Source organism: Hipposideros armiger, unplaced genomic scaffold (genome assembly GCF_001890085.2).
Source record: "Hipposideros armiger isolate ML-2016 unplaced genomic scaffold, ASM189008v1 scaffold_195, whole genome shotgun sequence".
Lineage (NCBI taxonomy): Eukaryota > Metazoa > Chordata > Mammalia > Chiroptera > Hipposideridae > Hipposideros > Hipposideros armiger.
Genome location: NW_017731545.1, coordinates 2156559 through 2183229, shown reverse-complemented (window position 1 = coordinate 2183229; position 26671 = coordinate 2156559). Strand labels below are relative to the sequence as shown.

General features: G+C 38.8%; 1 protein-coding gene across 7 annotated transcripts in view; it reads left to right on the top strand.

Moving 5' to 3' along the window:
* Nucleotides 1-26671, top strand: part of RALGAPA2 (Ral GTPase activating protein catalytic subunit alpha 2) — a 367104-nt gene that overhangs the window by 198048 nt on the left and 142385 nt on the right. For all 7 annotated transcript variants that reach the window (XR_002125215.1, XM_019653128.1, XM_019653124.1 and 4 more), the window contains 3 exons: nucleotides 18246-18374; nucleotides 23395-23523; nucleotides 24375-24433. Coding sequence is in view for 6 of the 7 variants with exons in the window: in XM_019653128.1 (XP_019508673.1) it covers nucleotides 18246-18374; nucleotides 23395-23523; nucleotides 24375-24433 (317 nt within the window). In the remaining variant the exon portion in view is untranslated. The remainder of the gene's footprint in view (nucleotides 1-18245; nucleotides 18375-23394; nucleotides 23524-24374; nucleotides 24434-26671) is intronic.

The following is a 26671-nucleotide window of genomic DNA, read 5'->3' as shown; positions in this document are numbered from 1 at the left end:
CTCTTATCGGAAACTAAAAGATCTGGGTGCTCGATTCAGCTTTGTCACCCACTGGCCATGGGGACTTGCCTGACCACTGGTGATCAAGTGAATGAGCTGGACTAGAGGACCTCTAACGCCCCCTTGTATTGAGCATTTTTGGACCCTCTGATTTATTTGTAGGCAGTTTATTATTAGGTTCTTTAGTAAATATAGTAAAAGGTTCGATAAACTTTTCAGGTGGAATAATTTTCCTTACCATAGTAAAGACCTAATCAGGTTTTAAAGGTGTATGTATAGTGATATGAAACACACAAATGAGTGTCTATAATTACCATCAACTTGTGCAGAGGACCAAATGAGCGATACAAACGTTACAGGAATTGTACTGTGTTGAATATCCCTCTAGTTAAGTTGGTTTGAAAGCAGCTCACAGTGGAGATGGGATTTCAGCAGGAATTTCAAGGATGAATAGGATTCAGATGATAGCAAAAGAAGCAGAGGAGAATTTCACATATCAAAGATACAGACCTTCGCAGGCCATGTTTAAGAAACAGTGACCATAGTGGTTTTTATTTAGTATCAGATGTGTACATTGAAATAATGTATGGACATGAATCAGGCAGTACTGTATAGAGCCTTGATTCAGAGTCTTTTTCATCTCATGGATAATTGGGAGCTGTTGAAGGTTTTTGAACATGACACTCAACATGACCAAAAAGTGTTTTAAGAAGCTTAAACCACAGTGGTTATGTAGGATGGATTATAATCAGGAGAGAATGATGACAGCAAACACAGAAAGGGAATTACTGTAGCAGCCCAGGGGTAAGGTAATGAGGACCTTACAAGGACTGAGACACAGATGGGTGTGTGTGTGTGTGTGTGTGTGTGTGTGTGTGTGTGTGTGTGAGAGAGAGAGAGAGAGAGAGAGAGAGAGAGATGCGAGAGAGAGAGAGAGAGAGAGAGAGAGAGAGAGAAATATTTTGGACAGGTAAGATACAGTGCTGAGTTGTAAGTGCCCTGAAAAGGTAGAGCCTCTTGGCACTATTCCCATTATCTCTCAAAGTAAAAGTCATTTCAGAAAGGCAGAAGATGAATTCAGAAAAGGTCGGGGCGGGGGTGGGGGGGTGGGAACGAGGCAGGATGGGACCCCTCTCTGCACTGTGTACATCGTAGCACAAAGGCAGACAAGCAGTGTATAGGGGATATACCAAGGGGTGTCTTCAGAGAATTCTTGCCTGTTAAGAAGTACAAATGTGTGGGAAAGATTTCCACATACATTTTCTCTCCACTTAAGAGAACATATTTTCTAACTCTATTGGAGTTCAAACAGTTGATATGCAAACTATAAATTTATTTATAGTTGTTAAACCAGAGAACTTCTAAAGATCTCTGTTATTTTATGTTTTTATTAGCCACTTAAGTTAGTTTGCTTTTGAAAGTAATTTGACACCAAAAAAACCCTTATTTTTCTAAAAATACAATTTTTATTAGCTTGAATTTAATTTATTCTAATTAATGTGATTTTATTGAGTATAAAGATTTACTGGAGCAATAAACAAAACTGTCAAGTTTGACTTAGGTTTGATGAAAGAATAATATTTGCAAGGATAGGTAGATTATGTCGAGCCTCTCCTGACATGTACCGTTAAGATAATGATAATTCTTATTATATGTTTATTGTATAAATTCAGTGATGAAATGTAGAGTCTCTCATATAGTGTTATATCATCAAGTAACATCCAGTGGTTTCTAAGTGTTTCCTATAAGGTTTAATGAGACTGTACAAGCCATAGGTTAGTCAAAGTTTTATCAAGAAAAGTTATTATCAGTTTGTTCAGCCATCAGTGACTGTGAGATTTAAGAGAGGCTATACCAAAATAAAATAAAAAAAACTGGAAAGTTTTTTTCTTTTCTTTTACAGCTGTAAAACCAATAATTTTCACTAACCTACTGACTAAGTCCACTTACACCTTAATAAGGAAAGTAGAAATATGTAGAAGGAACAGATGGTGGAGGTTTTGGTTATGAGGTTTAATACATGTGCAGTGAACTTGTTCCACAGCTTTAAAAGGGAAGATGATGGCACAGGAGGCTGATCCAGACAGGAAGAAGACTACCTGAGGGCTAGAAACTAGAATTTTGTTTGATTCCCTGTTTGGAGTTAAAGGTATAAAGACTTCTTTTAAGTAAATGCTATCGGCGAAGAATAGAATTATGTATTTTTAGCTATAAGTGTTTAATAAACACATGCTCCGTGAAATAAAGCATTAAACTGCAATATAATAGCAACTCAACAATGTAGAAAACTGAAAGATTTTGTTCTTACTAAACTGTTACCAGATGATATAGTGTATATGCTGGCATACATTTTTCAGTAGAGAAAAATGTTCTTTTGTCCTGAGGTCCCTTTCTGGAAGGAGATTGTATTGTGGCGTCTTCCAAGGCCCAAGTCTCCAAAATCTTCCTTAGTGGACTCACTGTAGTGTATCTTGTCTTTTCACAGACAGAGCAGGCACTCAATAAATGTGTTGATTGATAGAAAATTAAAGAAAAAAAAGGAAGACCTTAAAACCACATCACCTCATGGGGAGGAATGGGTGACCAAAGTAGATGAGCTGAATGAACCATTCTGGCTGAGACCCTGGCTCTCAACTATCAACTTCAAGTAGTCCTGAGCTTTGTATGTGGTGAACTAGTCAACATTAATTACCCTAGAACAGTGATTTCTGGGACGCGGGTATTTTGCTACCCGCCTTCCTCTGGGGACATTGGGCAATGTCTAAGGACATGTTGGTTGTCACAAGTGGGGAATGAGGCCTCTGGCATCCAGTGGGTAGAGGCCTGGGATGTCACCAAACTTCCTACGATGCATAGGTCCACGATAAAGAATTTACAATTCAAAGTGTCAGTAGTGCCGAGGTTGAGGAACCCTGTTTTAAAAGAGTACTGTGCAGATGACACCACAGAGAAGAGGCAGGCAATATGAATCAAATGATAAACTCAGTAATAAAAAAAAGTATGAAAGACTAGCTCTCTCAATTTAACCAAGGAAATTAAAACATATAAAAATTTAACCAGGGAGATTAAAGTAAGAGAGGCAAATGTTTTAGGTTGAAATATATGAAAAGTGCCAGTATTGAACTGTTTTTTTCCAAAACAGTGGGTGCAGTTTCATATGGTTCAACTTTTTAAATTCTGCATTTAAATTTTGAAAACTAGTTTAAGAAGTAAAGCACCAAGTGATAGGATTAACTCAGAGTCAACATGAAAAATATCTGAGATTTATTTTGTCTGGAAGCCAATCTGAATAAGTACAGCCTGTACCGCAAAGCCTGAGGCACTGCAAGCCTGAGTGGAGGCAGGGTTTAGGTTGGTTCTACTCCCCTCATGCATTCTGCCCAACTGAGTAGCTGAGAGGAAGAACAGTGGCCAGAGAACAGCTTGCATGGTGAAGAGTTGGCACATATAATTGCTTTCTTCAAATGTCTTGAACTATGCCTATGGGGAGAGCAGGATCAGGCTGTCTTACTTCCAGAGCAGGGCCTGATGGAAGCCTCCAGCTCTCCACCAGAGAAACTTTCTAACCTAGTATCTTGTTCAGAGATGGTGGGTAATTGATTTGCGGTTTGTAGGCCTCTCGGTCTTTAAAGTATCTCTCCAAGGGCATTCTGGCCTGGCCATCTCATGGGCTGCCTGGGGAAAAGGAACATCTGCTTTAGCCAGAGCTTTAGCCCTGGCCTTGCACTTAAGTCGCTGCATCCGTCAGTGACCACAAAGCCTTTTCTGGCTTGAGCTTCTTGTTTCATGAAATGGTGTCATTGTGGCTCTCTTTGGGGCCTTGGAAAGGTGAGGACAGTTAAGCCTTCAGTAGGTTCTGGTGTGGTCACTGCAGAAGGGATTCCCTGTTGTTTGAAATATCACTTGTTGACCTGCAAGGTTATCTTTTCCCACTTAGAATTCTATGAAGGTTTTTAGTTATTTTTCTTGAGGCGGAGAAGAGGTGAGAGACAGAGAGATGACTGCCAGTGATATTTCAAGTACTACATTGTACTTGGGGAGGGGATGTTTTAACTCCCATTTGGAGTTATTTTGAATATGAGAGATTTTAAATCATGACTGTGGTTTATACTCCATAAAGGATAGGTTTGGATACAAGGAAATAATGTCAGGCAAAGTATTTTAAATTGCAAGTTTTGTTTCTGTGAGAAAGTGCTCTTCTTGTGGGAAATAATCTCTTTTTGTCCGTTGGTTTCTGTTTAATACATAACAATAAGTGGTAGTGTGCTAATTGCAGATTGTTCATCTATTAATGCTGTTTACTGGAACACGTTTTAGAGAGAACATTGTTTTCTATAGAAACAATAAACAGTTTTTCTTTTGTTCTTCAATAGAAAAATATTCTTTGGTAGGAACTCATGGGCTAGAGAAATATTAGCAAAAGCGAACCTTTTAGTAATAAGACATTAAAATTAAAAACTTATCTTTTTTTTTTCTATACTAGAGGCCTCCATTGACCATGTTCAGCATCGTCTTTCATCAAGACCCAGTCAGTGCCTTTGTGTCACCTATTTGCTTTTCTTCCCTAGATCCCCATGGAATACTGGCTGTCCCACTGCAGGAGCCCTATGCTCTTGACCTGGCCTCACTGCATAGCTGTTCCTTACCCCTAAGAGGTCATTGCTGGGGGTGACCGGTTAGCTCAGTTGGTTAGAGTGTGGTGCTGATGACACCAAGGTTGCTGGTTCGATCCCCACATGGGCCACTGTGAGCTGCGCCCACCCTAAAAGAGTCAACTATGCCATTGTAGCATGAAAGCAATGTGTAACCAATGACCATGACTGTTCCCCAATAAAATTTAAAGGGAAAAAAAAAGAGGTCATTGCTGGAAGTCAGGGACTGTGCTTTATTCTGCCTCAAAATCCTCCCAGCAGCTGATGTACCTTCAACCAAGTAATCACTTGAGAAATTTGTCAACTTATTGTTGAACGTTTTTATATGAAATTATCAGAATGACTTGGCTTTCATTCACATTCCTTTTTAATTAGTAGATTTTAAGTCTATTTCAAGTCTTAATTTTAGTTGATCCTTGATAATTAATATTTTAGTAAGATCATGATTAAAAATGCTGCTGTAATTTAATGAAAGCAATGATATATGAGGCTCTAGAATTTACAAAATGCTTTCAGATGTCTTCTTTGCCCTTTGTAAGAGTACTTTGGTGTTGGTTTCATTTCCATTCCCATTTTACAGATGTGAAATTGCTGGCTCAGGAGACAGAGTATCTGCCCAAGGTTAAATAGCAAATTTTAGGGATCTTATCTCCCAACCCCTCCTCTTCCTACTGCCTCATTCCCTCCCACATCTGCCTGAAAGCAACTTTGTTTCAAGAAAAAGGAAGTACTTTTTAAGTCCCCCAAATGAATTTTATTATGTGTAAATGAAAAAAAATGCTACATAGGTAGTCCTAGAATTTGAAGCAGTGAGCCATTTGTCAACTCTTTAGAGGTCAGTTAATTATCTAGATGGTCTTATTGCTTACCTTACCTCCTTCCCTCTTGCTCTGGTAGGATTGGCATGTAATAGGCTTCCATCGTAGGATGCGCAGACCAGGTGATGTCTCAGGTTTTTCGATACTGCTACTTTGTTAGTGGTTCTGGCCTGAATAAAGTTGACAGAGCTGGCTCCCTTTGGAATTTTTCTCTCAAATTTCTGCTAGTCTTCAGAGCTCTTTGTTCAAATACTACTTAAATTACAAAAAAGGAAGCAGTTGTAATTCTGTTGCCCAAGCAGAAACAAAAAATGGTACCTGTTTGGACTGCTCTGCATAATTCATCCAGACCTCCATCCTACATTGGCAGGATGGTCTGTACACTCCCAGGATTGAATGACCACCTGATACCCTCTTTTTTATTTTTTTGAAAACAGAAAAATGTTGAAAGCTTCAACATTGCGCCTATGTGCGGATGCAGGTGGATAATTTTACTTTTAAGGAAACACACTAGAGAGCATACTTTTGTATTAGCCTGGAATGAAAAGAATAATAATCGTATTCCAAAGTTTATTTCTTTTCTGGTTTGAGAACCACAGGAGATAATGGGAAGCTTCAACAGAAACAGTTTTTCCCCTTTAATAACTTCTTTCTGGTCATAGTCCGGGAAACAGCCCAGCCAAACTGTGCCAAGCAGGCTCACTCTCATCCAAACCTGAGAACCAAGTTTCCCAGTTTCATCAAGTGAGAAGGAAACATTTTTAAATGCAGTGGATGCTAGTCTTAACAGCATCAGATGCCTTAAACCTTTCAAGCAGAGTTGAGTTTACAGGTAAAAGCACAGAAGCCACAGCTGGAGTGGGTTTGCTAGTGATCCTTTGAGGGAAAAATAGGAATCTTGATTTTTTGTTGCCATCTTGGGAAATTTCTTGATGTTTTTCAATAGAATGTTTCTAATCACTCCCTCCCCACATCCTTACCTGCACATCCACACTCACGCATGCGCACACGCACACACACACACACACACACACACACACACACACACACACACACAGTTTCTTTCTAGCCGTTTCCTAAGAAGAATACTTTGGTGGGATGCCTATTTTAGTTTTGAGGATTTCATGAACCAGTTCCCTCATGTGATAATATTTCTGTGAGAGGAAGAGTTACATGTATATTTTGGAATCAGATCTTTAAGCCCTAGCAGTCATTTGTTGACTTCACTTGAAAATATAGCTTTAAAAACGTGTTATTTGCATTTTTAAATGCTTTTTAGGCAAAGTGAATTAGGTGAAAGAATAATTTGCATTTCAGAGGTAGTTAGCCTCAAAATGGCGCTATACTTTATATATGAGACTGGTCATTCATGAATGTGAAATGGTGCTTTATTGACTCCGAGTTAACATTTTTTCTTCTTATAAAGAGGAGGAGCGTGCTTGGGTTTGTGTCCTAAACATGGGGCAGTTTCTGGCTTTGACTGATCTCCTACTCCATGTCTGTAAAATGAAAAGATTGGAAGATGATCTCTTATGATCTGTTAGATCTTTCCTCTCTAAGTTTTCATGGTTCCAAAGGAACAAATTAAATACCCTTGTACCCAAATTCAGTAAAGATGTGTTTTCCCTACTAGATTCCTGTTTCATTCTAAGGTAAGACTATATGTAGCCAGATCCTCATCCAGATTCCAGCATGAGAGTGAGGTGATCATTCTATTTGGCATCATTGGTGATGTTGATTAAACCTGAGTGTGTTCAGCCTCTGCTTTTACCCAAGAATTTCTTTTTAATATTCTAAGAATATTTCTAGCTGATGCATTCCTGAGACAGGATGAACAGTAAACCTGGGAACAGTATAGTCACCTGTATCTTTCATACCTGTATTAATTACATGTGTGTGTATTTCAATCATTGCAGTAATTCCTATCTTAATCGTATTGCTGACATGATTACGCACCATAAATGCATTTCTACCCATCCTGTTATCTGTGATAATGGTGACTCTGCTTTTATTGTGCTCCAGAACTTTGTAAACGTTGTAGAGGAGTGGGGTGGAAAAGAGAGTGGAGACTTGATTCGGTTTAGACTTGTCTGAAATAAGCAGCTGATTGCCTCAGAAAAAGCAGGTTTTAGTATCTTCCTATCCCATTCCTACCTACTCTGCTCCTAGCCCCTTGTAAATTCTTGGGATGTACAAATGCCATTCTGTGTAGACGCATCCTTTAGCTTTGGCCTTCAGCTTTGGTCCTCTTTCAAAAAATGCTGCATCAATGTCCAGCGTTCTGAGAGCGCTTTACAAGTATGTACACGTGAGTCTGATGCAGCCTTGATGCTCCCACTGTCATCACTTCCCAGCAGTCATTTGTTGACACCCTCATGTACTAAAATCTTGTTGTGTGGAGTTAATAACTGCTGCGGAGCATGTGCATCAGCCTCATTAAGCCAGCCTGTTGTGCAAACTGTAACACTGTGGGTTTGAGGCTTATTTGGGTCATGACTAAAACTATCATTACGTACTTAGGCCACGACATCTTCAAGGCATGACTGGTACAGCTGGTAAGTCACTTCTTTTTATGACCCTCCAACATTTTTCCTCATCTTATGGAATCACAAATGTGCCAGAATTTCCTGATGGGTTTGCTATCTCCTTGTCATTCTCCCCCAGTGAGCTGTGAAGTGCCCATTATAGGAAGCACATGTAAAAACAGCCCCTCGTGATTTGTGGGCTTCAGTGAGGGTGTTGTGTTGGTCAGAGTAAAGGAGGCTTTATATTGTGTTCACATTGCTGAGGACTGGGGCCTGAGGGAATCACCTGATCCATGTGTTAAAGGGTAAGTTCTTTTTCAGAGCTTCTGCTCTCTGAGTACCCTAAACATCCTCACACTAGTTTACTAATCTCCAAAAATATTTTGAGAAAAGGTTGCTCTGGATTTGGAGCCACATTGTAGGCTCTGGCTCTTCCCACCAAAGAAACAATAGGCATTTTCCTCTTAAACTTCTGTGTTCTCCCTAACATCAGGAACAACACAAGGATGTCCATTCTCACAGCTTCTATTCAGTGGTGTACTGGAGATTCTAAGCAGGGCAATTAGGTAAGAAAATGACATTAAAGACATCCAGACTAGAAAGAAAAACAGAAAAGCTATATTCACAGATAACATGATCTTGTATATAGAAAATCCTAAGGAATACACATACACATACACACAAACTAATAGAATGAATAAATGAATTCAGGAAAGTTAAAGGATCTATATACAGAAATCAGCTATATTCTGTACAACACAATGACAATTTGAAAGCAAAATTAGGAAAACAGTTCCATTTACAGAAGCATCAAAAATAACCAAATTTTAGGAATACATGTGGCCAAAGAAGTGTAAGATATATGAGATTTGACAATTAAGTTCGTGAACTCATCCTAGAAAAAGTGCTACATACCTCATTGCTGAATATCACTATGGTCACCTTCGAAGGACTCCCCTTGGGAAGCTATGCACCAACACCAGCTCCTAGTCCACCCTTCAAAGCAATTTTGGAACTCTTTTTCTGGAATGGCCATCAGAGCTGTTGTCTTATTACCCTTGATGTCCTGAATGTCATCAAAATGTCTTCCCTTCAGTATTCCCTTTATCTTTGGGTCAAGAAAGAAGACATTGGGGGCCAGATCAGGTGTGTAGGGAGGGTGTTCCAATACAGTTATCTGTTTACTGGCTAAAAACTCCCTCACAGACAGTGCCGTGTGAGCTGGTGCATTGTCGTGATGCAAGAGCCATGAATTATTGGCGAAAAGTCCAGGTCATTTTCATCTAACTTTTTCATGCAGCCTTTTCAGCGCTTCTAGATAGTCAACTTGGTTAACTGTTTGTCCAGTTGGTACAAATTCATAATGAATAATCCCTCTGATATCACTTCCAAGCACTTTGATGCTTGTTTCAGGGTCCTGTTGGTACACCCACGTTTCATCACCAGTGATAACACGGCCCAAAACGTCATCTTGCTTCTCCAAAAGCACTTGGCAAATTTCGACTTTGCTTTTGTTCATCCTGGTGAGCTCCTTTGGGACCATTTTTGCACACACCTTTCTCATGCCAAGGTTTTCAGTTAAGATTTTCTAACTGTTTCTCTATCGATGTTTACTTGGTCTGCTATGTTTCTCACAGTCTGCTGACAATTTTGACATATAATTTGATGAAATTTTGCAATGTTTTCATCAATTCTGCTTGTTACTGGCTGCCCTGACCTCTCTTCATCAGTGACACATTCTCTCCCCTCTGAAAAACGTTTAATCCATTTGTATACTGCTGTTTTCTTTATGGTGTTATCCCCATAAACTTGGACTAACATGTCCCTGATTTCACTTCACTCTTGCCAAGTTTAACAAGAAAGTTAATGTTTGTTCGTTGCTCTAATTCAAGCTCAGATATTCTCGTGACTGCACACACAAAAAAACCCATGCAACAACAGTAATAAACGCCACTCGGCAAGACACTGCCACACATAGACCCAACACAGCTGTGAGACACTGATACACCAAGGTTATGAATCCTTACCGAGCTGTTTGTGCAATGCTGCTAGTGGAAGTGCATGGTGGCAAGCTCGCGAACTTTATTGTCAGACCTTGTATACACTGAAAACTACAAACATTGCTATAAAAAATTAAAGAGGACCTCAGTAAATGGGAATATATCCCATATTCTTGGATTGGAATACTTAATATTATTAAGAGGGCAATAATCCCCAAATCTACAAATTCAATACAATCTCTATCAAAATCCCAATAAATGGACTTTTCTCGCAGAAATGGAAAAACTGATCCTAAAATTCATATTCAACTTCAAGGGACCTAGAAAAGCCAAAACAATCTTGAAAAAGAAGAACAAAGTTAGAGGATTCACAGTTCCCTATTTCAAAACTTACTCCAAAGTTACAGTAATCAGAATAGTGTGGTACTGGTGAAAGGTTAGACATACAGATCAATGAAGTGTAGAAATAAACCCCATATATCTATGGCCAACTGATTTTCAACAAGAGTGCCAAGATGTACAGTGGGAAAAGAATAGTCTCTTCAACAAGTGGTGCTGGAACAACTGGATATCCACATGCAAAAGGATGAAGTTGGACTCCTACCTCGTACCACACACAAAAATTAACTCAAAATGGATCCAGCACCTAAATGTGGAGCTGAACCTATAAAGCCCAGGAAAAAAAGGAGTAAATTGTTGTGCTCTTGGATTTTGCAATAGATTCGTAGATATGACACCCAAAGCACAAGCAACAAAAGAAAAACAAAGTGGATAAATTGTACTTTATCAAAATTAAAATATTTTATGCATCAAAGGACACTACCAAAAACAAATGATAAGACAACCCACAAAATAGTAGAAAATGTTTGCAAATCACATATCTGATAAAGATCTAGAGCGAAGAATGTATAAATAAGTTTTGTAACTCAACAACAAAAAGATAAACAGCACAATTTAAAAATGGGTGAAGGAATTTGACTACAAAGGACTAAGACATTTTCTCCAAAGAAGGTATAATAATGGCCTTAAGCACATGAAAAGATATTCACATCATTAGTCACCAGAGAAATGCAAATCAAAGCCACAGTGAGATACCACTTTACAATCACTTGGTTGGCTATAATAATAATTTTTTTAATGATGGAAAATAGCAAATGAGGAAGTGGGAAAATTGGAGCCTTATACATTACTGGTAAGAATGTAAAATGGTGCAGCTGCTACAGAAAGATTGGCAGTTCTTCAAAAGGTAAGCAGAATTACCATATTAACCAGCAGTGTCACTCCTGACAACAGGTATTCAAACAAAAACCTGTACAGTATTCACAGTCATCAAAAGATGGAAACAACCCAAATGTCCATCAACCGATGAAAGGGTAAACCAAATGTGGTCTATTCATACAATGGAATATTATTTGGTCATAAAAAGGAATAAAGTATTGCCACATGCAACATGGATGAACCTTGAAAACATGCTATGTTATATGCATGTTATATGACCCATATTCTGAAATGTCCAGGGTAGGCACTATCCACAGAGACAAAGATAAGGTTGCCTGCCGGAGGGGGAATGGAAAATGACTGCTAATGGGTTGAAGGTTTCAATTTGGGATAATGAAAATATTCCCAAATAGTGGTGAGAGTGAACAATTCTCTGAATATACTAAAAACTACTGAGTTGTACACTTTAAAGGGTGAATTTTATCATATATAAATTATATCTCAATACAGCTTTTACAAACAAGAAAAAAGCAGCTAAGCTGGTGACATATCAACTCCAGTATAAAATAAAATCCATATAGTTTTCTTTAAATCCATTAATCAATCTTTCCTTTTTCCTGAAGCAGACAGTCTTCATCAGTATAAAGACTAATAGAGTCTTTCTTCATAGATGAGGGATTAATTGTAAAACAACCATAAAAAATATTCAGGGCTCTCCTTTAGGGCTTGAGGGTTGCAAAGACTTTTTCTGCCTCACTGTTCTATCTCTGAAATCCTGATGGCATGCACATAGTCAAAGCAGCTTCTGTAGTCATGAGAAGTTTGTTTTATGCTGGTCACTCCCTTCCCCTTAGCATGATGCTGTCAGGGTCTTCTCCATAACATTTTTTTATGTACTTTTTTTTTTTAAAGTTTCAGGTGTACAAAACAATGTAAGTTAGACATTTACACCCCTCACAAAGTGATAACCCCCTCCCCTAATCTACTACCCCTCTGACATCGTGTATAGCTGTTACAATTCCATAGCATTTTTTGTGGTGAGAAGTACGAGGTGATTTTGTTTCTCCAGCCACAGAACCAATTACTCTTAACCTGTCATCTTTCTCCTGACCTTGATAACATAGTTATACCCAGAGAAGCCACATTTGTCCAGCACTTATACAAATCTCGGCTTTTTCTCCAAACATATTATACAATACTTGGCCATTTTAGCAGATAACGATAGGACATGCCATATATTCCTTGGCTTGAATCTTGAATAATGTTTTAGCTTTATCCTGCTATATTTTTATTTCCAGTGACTTTTCTATAAGTGTAATACTCGTGACATGATCTGCTGTGCTGTTTTCAAAGGCCATATCATAAAGGCTTTATTGTAACAAAAACTGCTACCTGAATCAATACAGAGCATGAAGAGGCCATCCTTTCTTGTGGTATGGAAAGGACGGATGTCTTTGGGTGCGTGATGAAGGAGCAGAGACCCAGTAGCAGAAGTGAGAGAGCCAGGCGTTGGAACTTTGAGGGCTCTTCAGATCTGTTCTGATAACTAGAACATTTTTGTCACTCAGCATTTCTGAGCTTTGCCAATAGGGCCATAATTGGTACTTAAAAATATGTCCTCGAGGTACTGCAGGATTATGACTGCCTTTTGAATTGTTAAAGTTTAAATTATATCCAGGTTTAGTGCTAAAAGTGTCCCTTCGTATTCAAATTTTTTGATAATTAGTAATTCCACTTAATGTGGAGTGAGTGTACTTTTTTATTAACCAGGTTAATGGAATAACCAGATCCAATATTCCCCATTTTACCAAACAAAAGAACTTCCTATAGAATTTTCTAGATAAAAGACAGGTATCGTCTTTGAAAAATCACAGTCATTAATTGTGTAGCATTTTAGTTCTCTAAAACTAAAAGTTAAAGGAGTTCAGTGATTTTGCATACGTAGATTTTATTTAACAGTTCCGTTTGGCTTCCTGGAAGGTCTGAGTGATTTTAGGTAGAATAACCGGATCTGTTTGCTCCTAAAGAGCAGGCGTGAGTCCTCTAAGGAAAGGCAGGGAGACAGATGGCTGGCTATTGTGTTACATCCATCATCTGCTGGGCCATGAGCAAATATTAAGTGAATAATATATATGTAATTGGTGTGAAAGTACAGTTGCAACATTTCTAATTCCAATTGGAGGGCTAGTTCTTGAACATTTGTATTTTACAGAATACTATATTGAAATGTTTTTTATTTACAGGGTTAATCTATTTTAAACAGCTTTAAAGTAAATATTTTCCCTCATTTTTGACACCACTGTGCAATATTTTGAATTGAAATGGCCTGTAATGGCCCTTTTTTATTTTCCATAACAACATGAGCACTAAATTATAGCTGTGCAATTATGTAAACAATAGAAATGCTTCCAGAATGAATTCTTCCTTTTAATTTTTCATTTTGTGTAATTGTTGGAAGGTTTGGAACCATAATAAACAAAATTATTTTACACGTTTATCGTTCTACAGGTCAATTATAAGAGAACTAAAGAAACAACACTATGCAAAATGAATAAACCAATTTCTGTTGCCATCACCATATGTTTTTCTTATCACTTATGGTTTTTCCAGTTACTGTGTACATAGCATTCAATTAAAGCGATTCATTTACCAGGCTGAATGTGGTTTGTGTTTATAGAACTGTGCTTTGGAGGAGAGGAAACAACACGCCTCTATTTGAATTACCTGATTTTTTGTAAGATCAGTGATAAGAGACAGATGTTCTCATCAGTTACTTTCTCATAAACCTGAATCTTTTGATAAGCTGCAAATTCAAAATTATTTTACAATCTGGTTATCACACTCAGGATGTAGTGTACATGTGGACTTTTAACAAAAAATGAGAAAAATACTAGTTTTCTGGTCTGTCCACTATATTACAGCATGTTGAAGAATGAATTTTATTCCCTTTGAACAAAAGCTTGTGAAAAAGTTTTGTCTATGTTTGAAACTCGTCAGTTTTCAAGAATAAACAATTCCTATTTTAGAGTTCATTTTTTATTGAGCTTAATGTTTAGCTTATTGTTTTTAGTATGTTAGAGTGTGAAACAAACTGATTTTTGCTACCAGACTCACTTGTTTGAGGTAAATTCTAGAACTCTTTAGAAGAATGGAACAAAGAAAATTTAAAAGGATCATTTTCCTGTTTTTATTTCACTTATACACAATGGCTAATTGTTGTAATACTTTGCTAAGGGTGTTATTTGAAAGCATTCATTTCTAGAGTTTTTAATTTCTGAGATAATGTAATCTAAGAGATATACCGTATTTGCCGGCGTATAAGACGACTCGGCGTATAAGACGACCCCCTAACATTTCCACTCAAAATACAGAGTTTGTTATATGGTCGGCTGTGTGCGATTTTGCGAGTGTGGTAAAATCGCATAACAGCAAAATCGCATAACAGCCGAGCATACACCCAGCAGCGCTGCTGATGCCTGAACGGTATGTGGAATGAAGTGGGCGGGCATCGGGACGCCACTATGGCACGGGGCAAGCACTATGGGCAGTCTATCTGAAGTGTACCTGGCGTATAAGACGACCCCCCACTTGGAGGCATATTTTTCAGGGCCAAAAAATCGTCTTATACGCCGGCAAATACGGTATTTGTGTCACCTTTGAAATGTTTTAAAATGTTCTTTGTGAATATCAGCAAAACAGTAAATAGTTCACTGAATTCTCCAAAGCAAATTCTAGAAAGTAAACTCTTTCATAGACATTCCAGTTTTGAAAACAAAAAAAATTTCTTACCTGTCATTGTTTACTTCTGTATTGTCCTTTTCAGTTTACAGAGGCATGTGTTCACATCTACCATCCTATTAGATACATTTTATGGAAGAGAAATGTGAAGCTCTAGGCATGACATGATCTGCCCACAATCACAGACACTAGGCTTGGAACCCAGGCCTCATCGTCCCAGTTCTAGAGGGGAATGGTTCACTGGTGGTCACAGTGGAGGTAGCATTGAATAGCATCAAGTCGCATGGTGGGAATAATGGCCCCTTTCCAGTTCTTGCGACTTTCTTGGGTAGGCCGACTGGAGCGGATACAGAACTTCTCTCACACCACACTAGGATGCAAACCACTCTTTTCAACAAGGAGAGCCTCCATCAGACAGTGACAGCAAAAACTGAGTCATCTTGCTTTACTGTTTTGTATTGATTTAAGGGTTATTTTCTATTTATGACACAGGATGCTAGTTTTCTAGAATAATCTTCAGTTCAAAAAAGTAAGTTACTTTGAAAAACAAATAATGTTCACTTTGGATGTGGACATGACAAAAAGCATGAGGTTGTACATGAATAATTGACATTTGGGAAGTGCCATTCAGGGCTTTCTATAAAACCCTGGAGAATGTGAAGAAAGTTTCAGAGTCTCAAGATTTTAATTTTTCCAAAGATTCCAGTTACAGCTGTGATCTTAATGTATCAAGGGGAAAGTGAAAGAAAGAGTCTACTAGAAATGAGTGGAGCATTTTGTATCCACAAAATGTCTCTCTCTTGGGAATATGCACCTGCCCTTTTGAATACCACACAATTATTCCTAACTTTAAAATGTTATCACAAAGATGTAATCTTAGGGTTATTCCATTTCAGTGTGGATAAGCAAAATAAGCAGGCATATGGCCATCATATGGCTCACTGGCCACATATTTCCCTCTTTAACCCCCACATTAACCCTACTCCTGTGCCATCTTGAACTGGCCATAGCAGCACAGGCCCCACTTCTCACTGGGGTCTGTCTTTCATGGGTGGCAGCGTATTGTAGGCTAGCCATCTGTTATTTTGCCCTCTCTTTCCAATCGTCTTGCCCATAGAAACAGGTTCCGTTGAAGTGACTGGCCAAGGTCCAGCGGGTGGAGAGCCATGTGACTTTACCTCAGCTACATGCATTTCTGCTGTCTTTAGTATCAATGGCAACTTAGTAAATTTTTGTAAATGCCACATTTACAGATCATTGCCTTTACACTTGTGAATCTCATGAAGCAAAATGAATTTCACGTACAAATTCTGGCTTTAACTTATTAAAGGGTTTAGTTCATAATTCCCATAAACTTATCCCAGAAAAACATTTTTTTCATTAAAACACTAAATTCCAGTTGTGGAAATGGCTTATTTAAGTATGGACTAAAGATTTTAAAAATCTACAGAGTTCAAGGTTTAGTTCCTCATCTCAACAGATGGAATGAACACAAATATAACAAAGTTAACATTGTGGTTGTTTGCATTATTAATCTTCAAATGCGTGGCATTCTGCTACCTTGCTAGCCAGGTTTGCACAAATCCTTTCATTGCAGCATATGTCAACAGAAATGTGCTTCCATCTGCTGTGGGATAGCTTGATGCCTGATATTCTGAGACAAGGCCCAGCACAATGCGTACCTCTGTGAGTAATTACAGGTGTGTGGTGAGGAGCCCAGGGCATTAATCAGAGGCTTAATTATGAAAAAGGTGGATCTTTTGTTCCACTTTCGGAGCATGAGTTTACCGCACACTTTCTAAACTGCAGCATCCATCTGCTCAGCCCCTTAGAATGTTTGCCTTGGCTGATATGGACCCTAAAGTGTATCAAAGGACGTGATTAAAGCAGGTTTAAACATTAACTTGGAAGAAGTGTGGTTTGGGTTTTTCTTTCCTTCCTTCCTTTTATCTGTCTTATCTATGTATTTATTTTTGGTACAGGAAAAAGTCTGCTGAAATGCTAACGCTTAAAATTAGTACTTGCTGAACTATTTATTATATTTGAGCTCTAATAGAATAAGCATTGTACAGTCATTTTAAGGATACAAACAGCACAGTTTTAGAAACTAAATGAGTCCACTATGTAAGGGAAAAAAATAAGTCTTAAAAAATATTTTGTGAACACATAAAAATTATCTATTAAGATAAGTTGTTAAATGATGTTATTTTGATTGTGAAGGACTTGTTAGAATTCAGCATGTTGCTACTACTTGCTGTAATTTAACCAAATTAATTTGGTATTATTTTGAAGGATTTTTGAAATAGCCACACTGAAATCTGAGGAAAAAAAACTATATTGTTTTCGTATTTTGCGTCTTGTATTTTGAGACTATAGGTTGTATACTACAAGTCACATAACTATAGTACTTCAGCATGTTGGATTAATGTATATGGCCTAAAACTGCATAAAAGAAGTTTTTGTTTTCTTACTAAACCCCCTTATACATACAATCACACAGATAGTTTCACAGATGTGGCCTGGCCATGGTGGCATGAATGCTGTCCAGTAGTTGAGTCCTGGTCTGGTTTGCCACAGGCTAGGATGGGCAACAGCCTCAGAAAGGAGCTGGTAGACAGGGGCCAGCCACCCACCCACCCACCCACCAGTGAGAGACGCCATTCCACCAGACTTAGGAACACCAGGTGTGCCAGCAGTTGATGGTCTTCACACTGGCACTATGCAAAAGATGACTGCTGTGCTTTGCACTTGCACCTCATGATCACACCTATGCTCGGAGCCACACTGACTACCTGACCTTAGAGTGTGACTGGTGACATTACCACAGCACCCCATACATTCCCAATTGTTTAACACCTGGAATTACCTGAAGAGTGAAAATTTCTATCTCTTTGCCTACTTAGATTTTTTTAATGTAACAGTATGATTAACTTTTGAAAATTGAAGAGTGTGGAAAATGATAGATAATTGAAGGTTTATTTGTATATTTACCTCAACTCTCCTGTAGCATGTCCAAGGAACTCACTTTTAGGTGGAAGACGGAAGCAGCATTTAGTCCCAATGCCACGATTTATATTTTGGACAAGTCATCTTCCAGTGTAGTGTCTCCATTCTCTTACATGTAAAATGGGCACAATTGGCCTTGGACTAACTCATCTCCCAGTACCCCTTTTGACTGAGAAATTTCTGTAATCTGAGTTCTCTTAGATGATCATATAGTGGTAATGTATAGACTAATTGATCCCTCTGGGATTTTGTTCTTGAAAATTACAGTTGTGTTCTTTTCCCTTTTAGGATATCTTAAACACCATTATAAGGCACTGTCCACCCCGCTTTTTCTCCCTGGGTTTGCCTGGCTTTTCAATGTTGGTGGGGGACTTCATCACGGCTGCTGCCAGGGTCCTCGGTACAGACATGCTGGCGGTGAGTATGACAATGCTCAGCCTCCAAACTCCCAGGAGGCTTCACAGTCGCTAACAAGGTTCAGATTTCTCCACTCTTAACAGGTGCTGGCTCATTACTGCCATGTGAAACTGGGCTCTTGGGTAGGTGCCCTGGCAGCTGACGTGTGAAATCGTAGGATAAGATGACACACTGGTATTGGGAAGGCGTTTCATCAAGAGGCCAGAGTGTGAGAAATCATATCCTCACTAATAATGCAGCACATTTACACAGTCAGAAGCAGGGCATGTCTCTTAGAATCTTATTAGCATTTTTCCAGTAAGTGGTGGCATTTATATCCGTACTAAAGAGAGAATTTTAAGTGTACATTATCAGTAAGGTATTTTTTTCATTATTGTCTTGGTTATTAGAAGTCTAGTAGAAAATATTTTCTTAAAATATTAGAACACTAAAATTTTAACCAGAAAATGAATATATTTTTCTCATTAATATGCTAAATTCTTATATGAAAAAAATTAGAAGCAAGTGGACTAAATGTTCATTACAAGCTACAAAAAGAATTTACTTGTAATCTCCTCATTTACCTCCTATTTGGGCAGTGTCTTGAGATGCCTTTTGAGAGAATATTCTTATACGTTTATATTTAAAGTGCTTCTCACATTTGTGCTCTGTATAACTGTTACCTGTTTAGACTCATTTTTTTTTCTCTTCCAATGGTATAAATAAAATTAGCTTACTGTTGGCCAGTGACTTGTATTGAAATCAGCAGGAGTGTCTAGCTACCTAAACTTCGTTGACACATTGTTACTTTTTCACTGTACTGATTTCTTCTGTGCAGGGTAGATTCAAACTCCAACCCTGGGCTTTAAATTAGATTGCTTTTTAATACTTTGTATAGCTGGTATTTCGTGGTGGTGTTTTCATGCACTTTTTCACTTAAGGATAAATTTAAAAGCAAAGGAAAGGAAAAGAGACAAGAACAGAGAAGCACTAGAGGGGGGAAAAAGGAAGAAGAAAAATGCTGAATTTGTTCAGCTGAATTGGTAAAGATTATGGCAACTTTAACTTTAAATACTTGTTTATTTCTGAAAAATATTTTAGGGTAATCATTCTCAAAGAACCGTCAAATTTATTTTTAACCATTCACATCAACATTGAAAACCTTACAGGATATACAAAGGAAAATCATACTGTTGTCGGAGACTGGGCCCTTCTCAGCTCAAAGTCCAGGTCCTCGGCAGCTCGAGCAAAGAATTGAACGAGATGCCGGAGTAAAGTACTGAAAAGGTAGTTTATTCGAAGAGATACTACATTTCAAAGAGTAGAAGTAGGCCTGAGCAGTAGAGAATGGCTTAAGGGCCCATTATTAGAAGAGAAATTACATTCCAAAGAGTTTGGAGCAGGCCACTGCAAAGGTGAGGCTCAAAAGGCTCAAAAAAGAAGTGGTCAAAAGAGCAGGGCAGCCAAAAAAGGGTGGACTTCCCAGGACTTGGAGTTTTTAATCCCCTTTCTCTAGAATGGGCTGTTTCCCTTTGGGCGTGGGACCACTTGATTGGCACCTGTGATTTACAAGAGGTACTGCGCAGGTGCGAGTGACTGGTCTGATCTAGTTGGGTATTTTGCACCCATTTGTTTCAGGGGTAAATAGTTTCAGTGAAAAGAAGTTTTGGGTTGAGAGGGGAGGTCACCAGGCATTCACATCCTGTGGGACATGCAGGAATGCAGAGACCCAATGCCTGCCTCTAACTGCCTGCCTTGTTTTCCCCTTGAGAGACGTGATCCCCATAAAATCCCTATGGGAAGCTGAGGGACAGGAGGTCTCTTCTTCTGTATCTGCTTCCTGCTGGGCAGGGGTGTAGAGTTGTCCCTGCCTATTGGGGAATTCACAGAACTCTCACCCTTACTGATCTCAGATGAGAGGAAGGGGTCTCAAGCTCCTCCTGGAAGACCGCGCTGGCTTCTTTGGTTGTGACTGCAATCTTGTTGGGGTTTCCTCTGTATCCCCAAGGCCCCTGATGAGGAAAAGTAGATTTTAATTAATAAATCTAATTATTAGATTTAGCTCTCACGAAGCCTGTTGCCATTCAGCCTGTTACTCAGGTGGCGTCAATTGTCTGGGCCCAGAATGGGTTTGGCATTTAGCTTACTGGCCTGGGGGATATTAGGAAGTCATAGGCTTTCAAGTAGTTATCTGAAGCAGGGGTAGGAGACTTCTATTGTTTAGGATTCAGAAACTGATTTACAAAGCAATCAAGAAGCAAGGAGGAGGGCCAGCGGAGTGGCACATTGATTAAGAGCTGGCTTGGTACCCAGCTCTGAGCAGCAGGGCCCCTGTTTGGATCCCACATGGGGGACAGTGACACTGCCCTCTACAGCTAAGATGGTGGACAACAGCTCGACCTGGAGCTGGGCTGCCGTGAGTCGCCAGCAATGGCGTAGGCTGCAGCCCCTGCTGCAGTGGGCTGACATAAGCTACTGTGTGTGGCTGGCAGCCAGCGTGAGCAGCTGGCAGCCGGTGTGAGCTGCCAAGAGCCGCCGTGAGCGGCCGTCCAGAGGCCGGTGACCAATCTGCCTCACACAGGAAGAACGCAATGATAATACCAACATGGGCCAGTGAAGCGACATCCTCCACAACTAGACTAAAGAACAGAAGGACAGCAACTTATCTGTTCCACTTCCCTGATTCCCCAACGCTGTTCCCCTCCCCCAACTCCCCAATAAAATCTTTTAAAAAAGAGTTCTTTAAAAAAAAAAAAAAAAAGGACAGTGATGGCAGCAGGGTAATGTTACACAGAATTACAGAACTCTGTGGTAAGGTGAAGCTTGTCAGTGAGAGATGCCTTCTCAATTTCCCGAGTGAAGACGTCAAACAAGCAGTCAGATCTACCAATCTGAACTTCAGGAAGGAAGTCTGGGTTAGAGACATGTCGAGGAGTAAGCAACATGTTGGAGGCATTTAAATCTATGGGTCTGAGTATCCTGTGGGTATAGATCTAAGAGAAGAGAGCAGAGAACTGCGCTCAGAGTCCCAGAGTTTAGATCCTGAGGAAATGAGGAGTTCCAGCAGGGAGACTGTCAGATCTCCTTGGGAACCAAAATGGTATCCCAGGGGCCAAATGATTCAAGTGTTCCCAGGTGCAAGGCAGCTAGCAACTGCATCCTGTGCCGCTGAGGAGTCAGGTGAGTAAAAGCCTAGATGGTGATCATTGCGTTTTGCATTGTGGACATCATGTAACAAACTGCATTCACTGACCGACTTTGGCAAATCTTAACATTTTGCTGTAGGAGTTTAAAATCTTTGTATTTATAAGTGAAATCAAATATTATACAGTGTCTTCATCCCTGATGCCATTGGTCCATTCAGAGCTGTTGTTCAGAGCTGTCATTACTCTTACCTACACTGTATTTCAGTGACTCCATGATATTCTTCTTTCCCTGATAGCATCCATTCACATCACACTCCTGCTGGTGTTAGGAATCTGATGGCATCACTCCTCGGATGGAATGAGATGAAAACTACCACGTGGCCTGTGGGTCTCTTCCCAGGCAGCCTTGATGCCTTTCTCAGACTCCTCCTACTGGAGGACCCCGCCCCAGCACCTGCCCGCACACTCGCATGTTCTCTGGGTTCTGTGCACATGGGACTTTTTACAGTTCAGTGGGTGCCCTGAGTGCCTTTGCCTCTTCCATTCCCACTGCCTGCAATGTGCCTCTGCCTCCTCACTTCAGTCCCTTGCTGTCCACCTGCCTGGCTGACTCCTACTGCACTATGTGACTCTTAGCCGCAGTTTGTTTTAGTGCTTCCTAACCATCCTAAGCAGAACAAATCATTGTCTCATCTTGGTTCCCATAGAATATATCTCTGTGTGTTTCATATTGTCTTTTATTTACCCGTGTGGTGGTGAGAAGCAGGCTAGGTAAAAAATAAATACCCTGGGCTCCCATGACATTGGCGGTGTGTGGCTCTCGTGGCACCTGCTTCATTGAGTTATATATAAGTGTTATTTGCCTCTTCTCCCCAGTCTCATACCCCACTGCCGTCTCTCTGAGGGAGGGAAACTCTCTTTCATTTCCTACTCACGTGCTTAACAGTATAGGTCCAGAGTGGATCCAGGAGCTAGATGGCCTCAGTTTAAATCAGCTCTGTCACCTGAAAAAAACTGCTTAGTTTCTCTAAGCCTCAATTTTCTAACCTGTAAAATGGAAATGATAATAGTATCTACTTCGTTGGGTTGTTGAGGGCATTCCATGAGGAAATGCTTGCACAGCACAGAGAACTCCTTATGTGCTAGCTGTCATTGTTCTAATCATTAGATAAAAGCATATAGGCAGAGGGACAGATTAACAGGTGTATGGATGGATGGATGACATGCCTTTGTAATCCTGGTGCCTGCCCCCATTCTTGGCTAATCAGAGCAGCTAGTAAGTGTTGGGTGAATTGAAATCTAGTGAAATGCCTCCTCTAATATATACCTAATTCCAATAATGACAAGTGATTTTGTATCTCACTAGATGTCAGGCACTATATGTTATTTTGTAAAGTATTTCTTGGTGGAACAGGAAATTTGGTAGATGGTGTCTTCTCTCTTTCCCTGTCGTCTGACAGGTAGCCCCAACCCCTCTTCCTTATGAATTTCCATTAACTGTCTTCATAGCAAAACTAATATTAAGTTTATATCATTTACCCTGCTTTGTCAAAAGCATTAACACTAAAAAAAAAAAAAAAAACGATCATGACTTAGTCATTTACTTTTCTTAGTGAGTGCACCTACAGACCGGTTTTCACAATGCTTGTTTATATCCAAGTATGGTGATATTTTCAATTCTTTGGCAACTTGCTTTTTCATTTAGGCAAACCTCTCTTGCTTAAGTATTCACCTGGGGGGAAATAACCAGGCATAGTTTGATATTTCTTATCTAGGAGAAAATAATCATAAAGAAATTTCCTTTCAAAGCCATGAAAAAGTAAACTATGCTGTTTCTTATCTAAAGTTTCTAACTTACAAAAAGAAAAATGTGTGTTTCACATTTTTCTGTGCAGGCACCTCGTTCTGAAGCTCTCACCATTCTTGGTTCTCTCGTCTGCTTTCCAAATATCTACCGGGAGATCCCTTTGCTGCAGTCAGTGCCGGAAGTTAGTGAGGTCATTACAGGAACTGAAGATGTCAAGGTATGTAATGCATTTGATTCAATCTCAAGTTGAACATTTTATAATTCTAGCTATATGGTATCTCTTCCATTATTATACTGTGATCAAATTATCCCTGAAACTTTTGCTATATCATTTAAGTGTTTCCATACTTGTTTGTTTTCTTTTTCATTTTCTTTTAGAAGGCTGTTTTAGGGGCATTAAATGTGTGAGATTCAGAGCATACGTATTGCAGTTATAACTGATAGGTTCCTTGGGTGTTTTTTATTACACCTGTTTATCATGCCTATGGCTCATAATTATGTAATGAATTATCCTTTATAATTAGTTTAATTATACTGCATTATTATATCAAATTAATTTATAAGAAATCATTGAAATAAGCTAAATATTCAATCCCATTGTCGGCCTGATTAAATACTAATAATTTGATATTCCAAATTATTCATTGGAGAATAAAAGTGAGCATTTGTTCTCTGCTCAGTTGACTTTGGGCAAACAAAAATGCTTTTCAAATCCAAGAATCAATCAGTCTATCTATCATCTACCTATCTATAGTACATAATTATAATATATAATTCAATGTATAATCCAATTAAAGTAAAAGAAAACCAAGATTTTCCTATCTGGAAGTCTCATTTGCTTTGCTATGTTTTTATTGTATACCCAGAAACTCTCTTCAGGCTGGCTTAATTGCCCAGGGGAATCGCCCCGCCAGCCCTGGGTTTCCTTCCCCCAGGATATCCCTGATGGGAGACTCTCCAGAGCAACCTGGTCCTTCAGTAGCTTCTGTCTGCCTGGAACACAGTCAGAACATGTGGGAAACCAACTGCTAAACAAAGTTTTTATTTTACTTAATTTTGTGTTTTTAGCATTACCTCATAAATATTTTACTGAAGAATGCCACAGATGAACCAAGTGAATGTGCAAGGTAAATGTTGAATAAAGGTAAACTACGTTACAATTTTAAGATACATAATTATGTGTAAACACTTAATGTTAATAACTACTTATTTTTTTACATTACTCTTATACACACTGAAAAGTATACCAAGAATTCAGGAAAATGTTTTACTTAATTTTTTCATTACAAATTTTTTCCAATTTCCATTTTGATTCCTTCATTGAGTTATGATTTACTTAGAAACATTCCTTAATTTCCAAATATATGGTTATTTCTATTTATCTTTTTGCTACTGATATCTTAGTTAATTGCATTCTGAATCAGAAATGTTGTGTGCCTGATAATACTCTTAGAGATTGTTGAGATTTGCTTTATGGTCCAATATGTAGTCAGTTTTTACAAATGTCTCATATATGCCTGAAAAGAGTATATACACTGTTCTTCAGTTGCTGGGTTTAGTGTTGTAGATGTGTCTATTTTATTAATATTTTCAGTCATGTCCTTTAAATATTCCATATCTTTTCTAATTTTTTTCATTTCATTATTTTGATCATTTCCTGAGAAAAATATGTTAAAATCACCCACTATTATGGTACATTTATCTATTTCTCCTTGTATATCTGTCCATTTTTGTTTTATATAGCAATGTGATTAGCTGCAAAGAAGTTTAGAATTACAGTATCTCTATAGTGAGTGACCATCTTTATCTCTAATGATTTTTTGTCTTAAAAACCACTTGTCTGGTATTGATTCAGCTATTTTTTAATAATATTTCTATCTTATTTACTTTAACCTTCCTATGTTCTTTTTTTTGTAGTTGAAATGAACATTTTTATTTATTTTTTATTATTTTTTTATTATTAGTTTCAGGTATACAAAACAACATAACTATTAGACATTTACACCCCTCACAAACTGATAACCCCAACAAGTCCACTAACCCATCTGACACCATACATAGTTATTACAATACCATTGACTATATTCCTTATGCTGTACTTTACATCCCATGACTATATATGTGTATGTGTGTGTGTGTGTGTGTGTGTGTGTGTATTTTACTTATAGTTGACATTCAGTATTATTTTATATTAGTTTCAGGTGTACACCATTTATAATTTATGAAGTGATTTCCCCAATTGGTCTAGTACTCATCTGGTACCATACATAGTTTTTAGAACATTATTGACTATATTCTCTATATTGTATTTCACATCCGTGTGACTATTTTATGGCTACCAATTTGTCATTCCTAATTTTTTCACCTTTCTCACACAAACCCCCTCCCATTTAGCAACCATCAGTTTGTTATGAGTCTGTTTCCATATCTCTGAGACTATTTCTATTTTGTTTGTTGATTTTGTACTTTGGATTTCACATGTAAGTGAGATCATATAGTATTTGTCTTTCTCGGTCTGATTTATTTTACTCAGCAAATATCCTTTAGGTCCAGTCATGTTGCTATAAATGGTAAGATTTCATTCTTTTTTTTTCTTCTTTTTTTAAAGATTTTATTGGGGAATTGGGAGAAGGGGAACAGACAAGTTGCTCTCCTTTTGTTCTTCAGTCTAGTTGTGGAGGACGTCGCTTCACTGGCCCATGTTGGTATTATGATCATTGCGCTCTTCCCGGGTGAGGCAGTCGCTCTCCAGCCATTGGACGGCCGCTCACGGTGGCTCATGGCAGCTCACACCCACTGCCGGCCACTCACAGTAGCTTAAGGCAGCCCACTGCAGTCTACGTACACCATCGCCGGTGATTCACGGCAGCCCAGCTCCATGTCGAGCTGTTGTTTACTATATTAGCTGTAGAGGGCACAGCGTCACTGGCTCATGTGGGCAGCGGCCCTGCTGCTCAGAGCTCGCGCTCCCAAGCCAACTCTTAACCAACAAGCCACTCAGTTGGCCCAAGATTTCATTCTTTTTTATGGTAGAGTAATACTCCATTGTATAAATGTACCACAATTTCTTTATCCAGCTGTCTGTCGATCGGCATTTTGGTTGTTTACATATCTTGGCTATTGTAATAGTACTGCAGTAAACATAAGGGTTAGGGGTGCATATATTTTTTTCAAATTATTGTGTTGGATTTCTTAAGATAAATACCCAGGAGTGGAATTGCTAGGTCATAAGGTAGTTTCTCTTTTTATTTTTTTTAAAGATTTTTATTGGTGAATTGGGGGAATGGGAACAGTGCTGGGGAATTGGGGGAAGGGGAACAGACAAGTTGCTGTCCTTTTGTTCTTCAGTCTAGTTGTGGAGGACA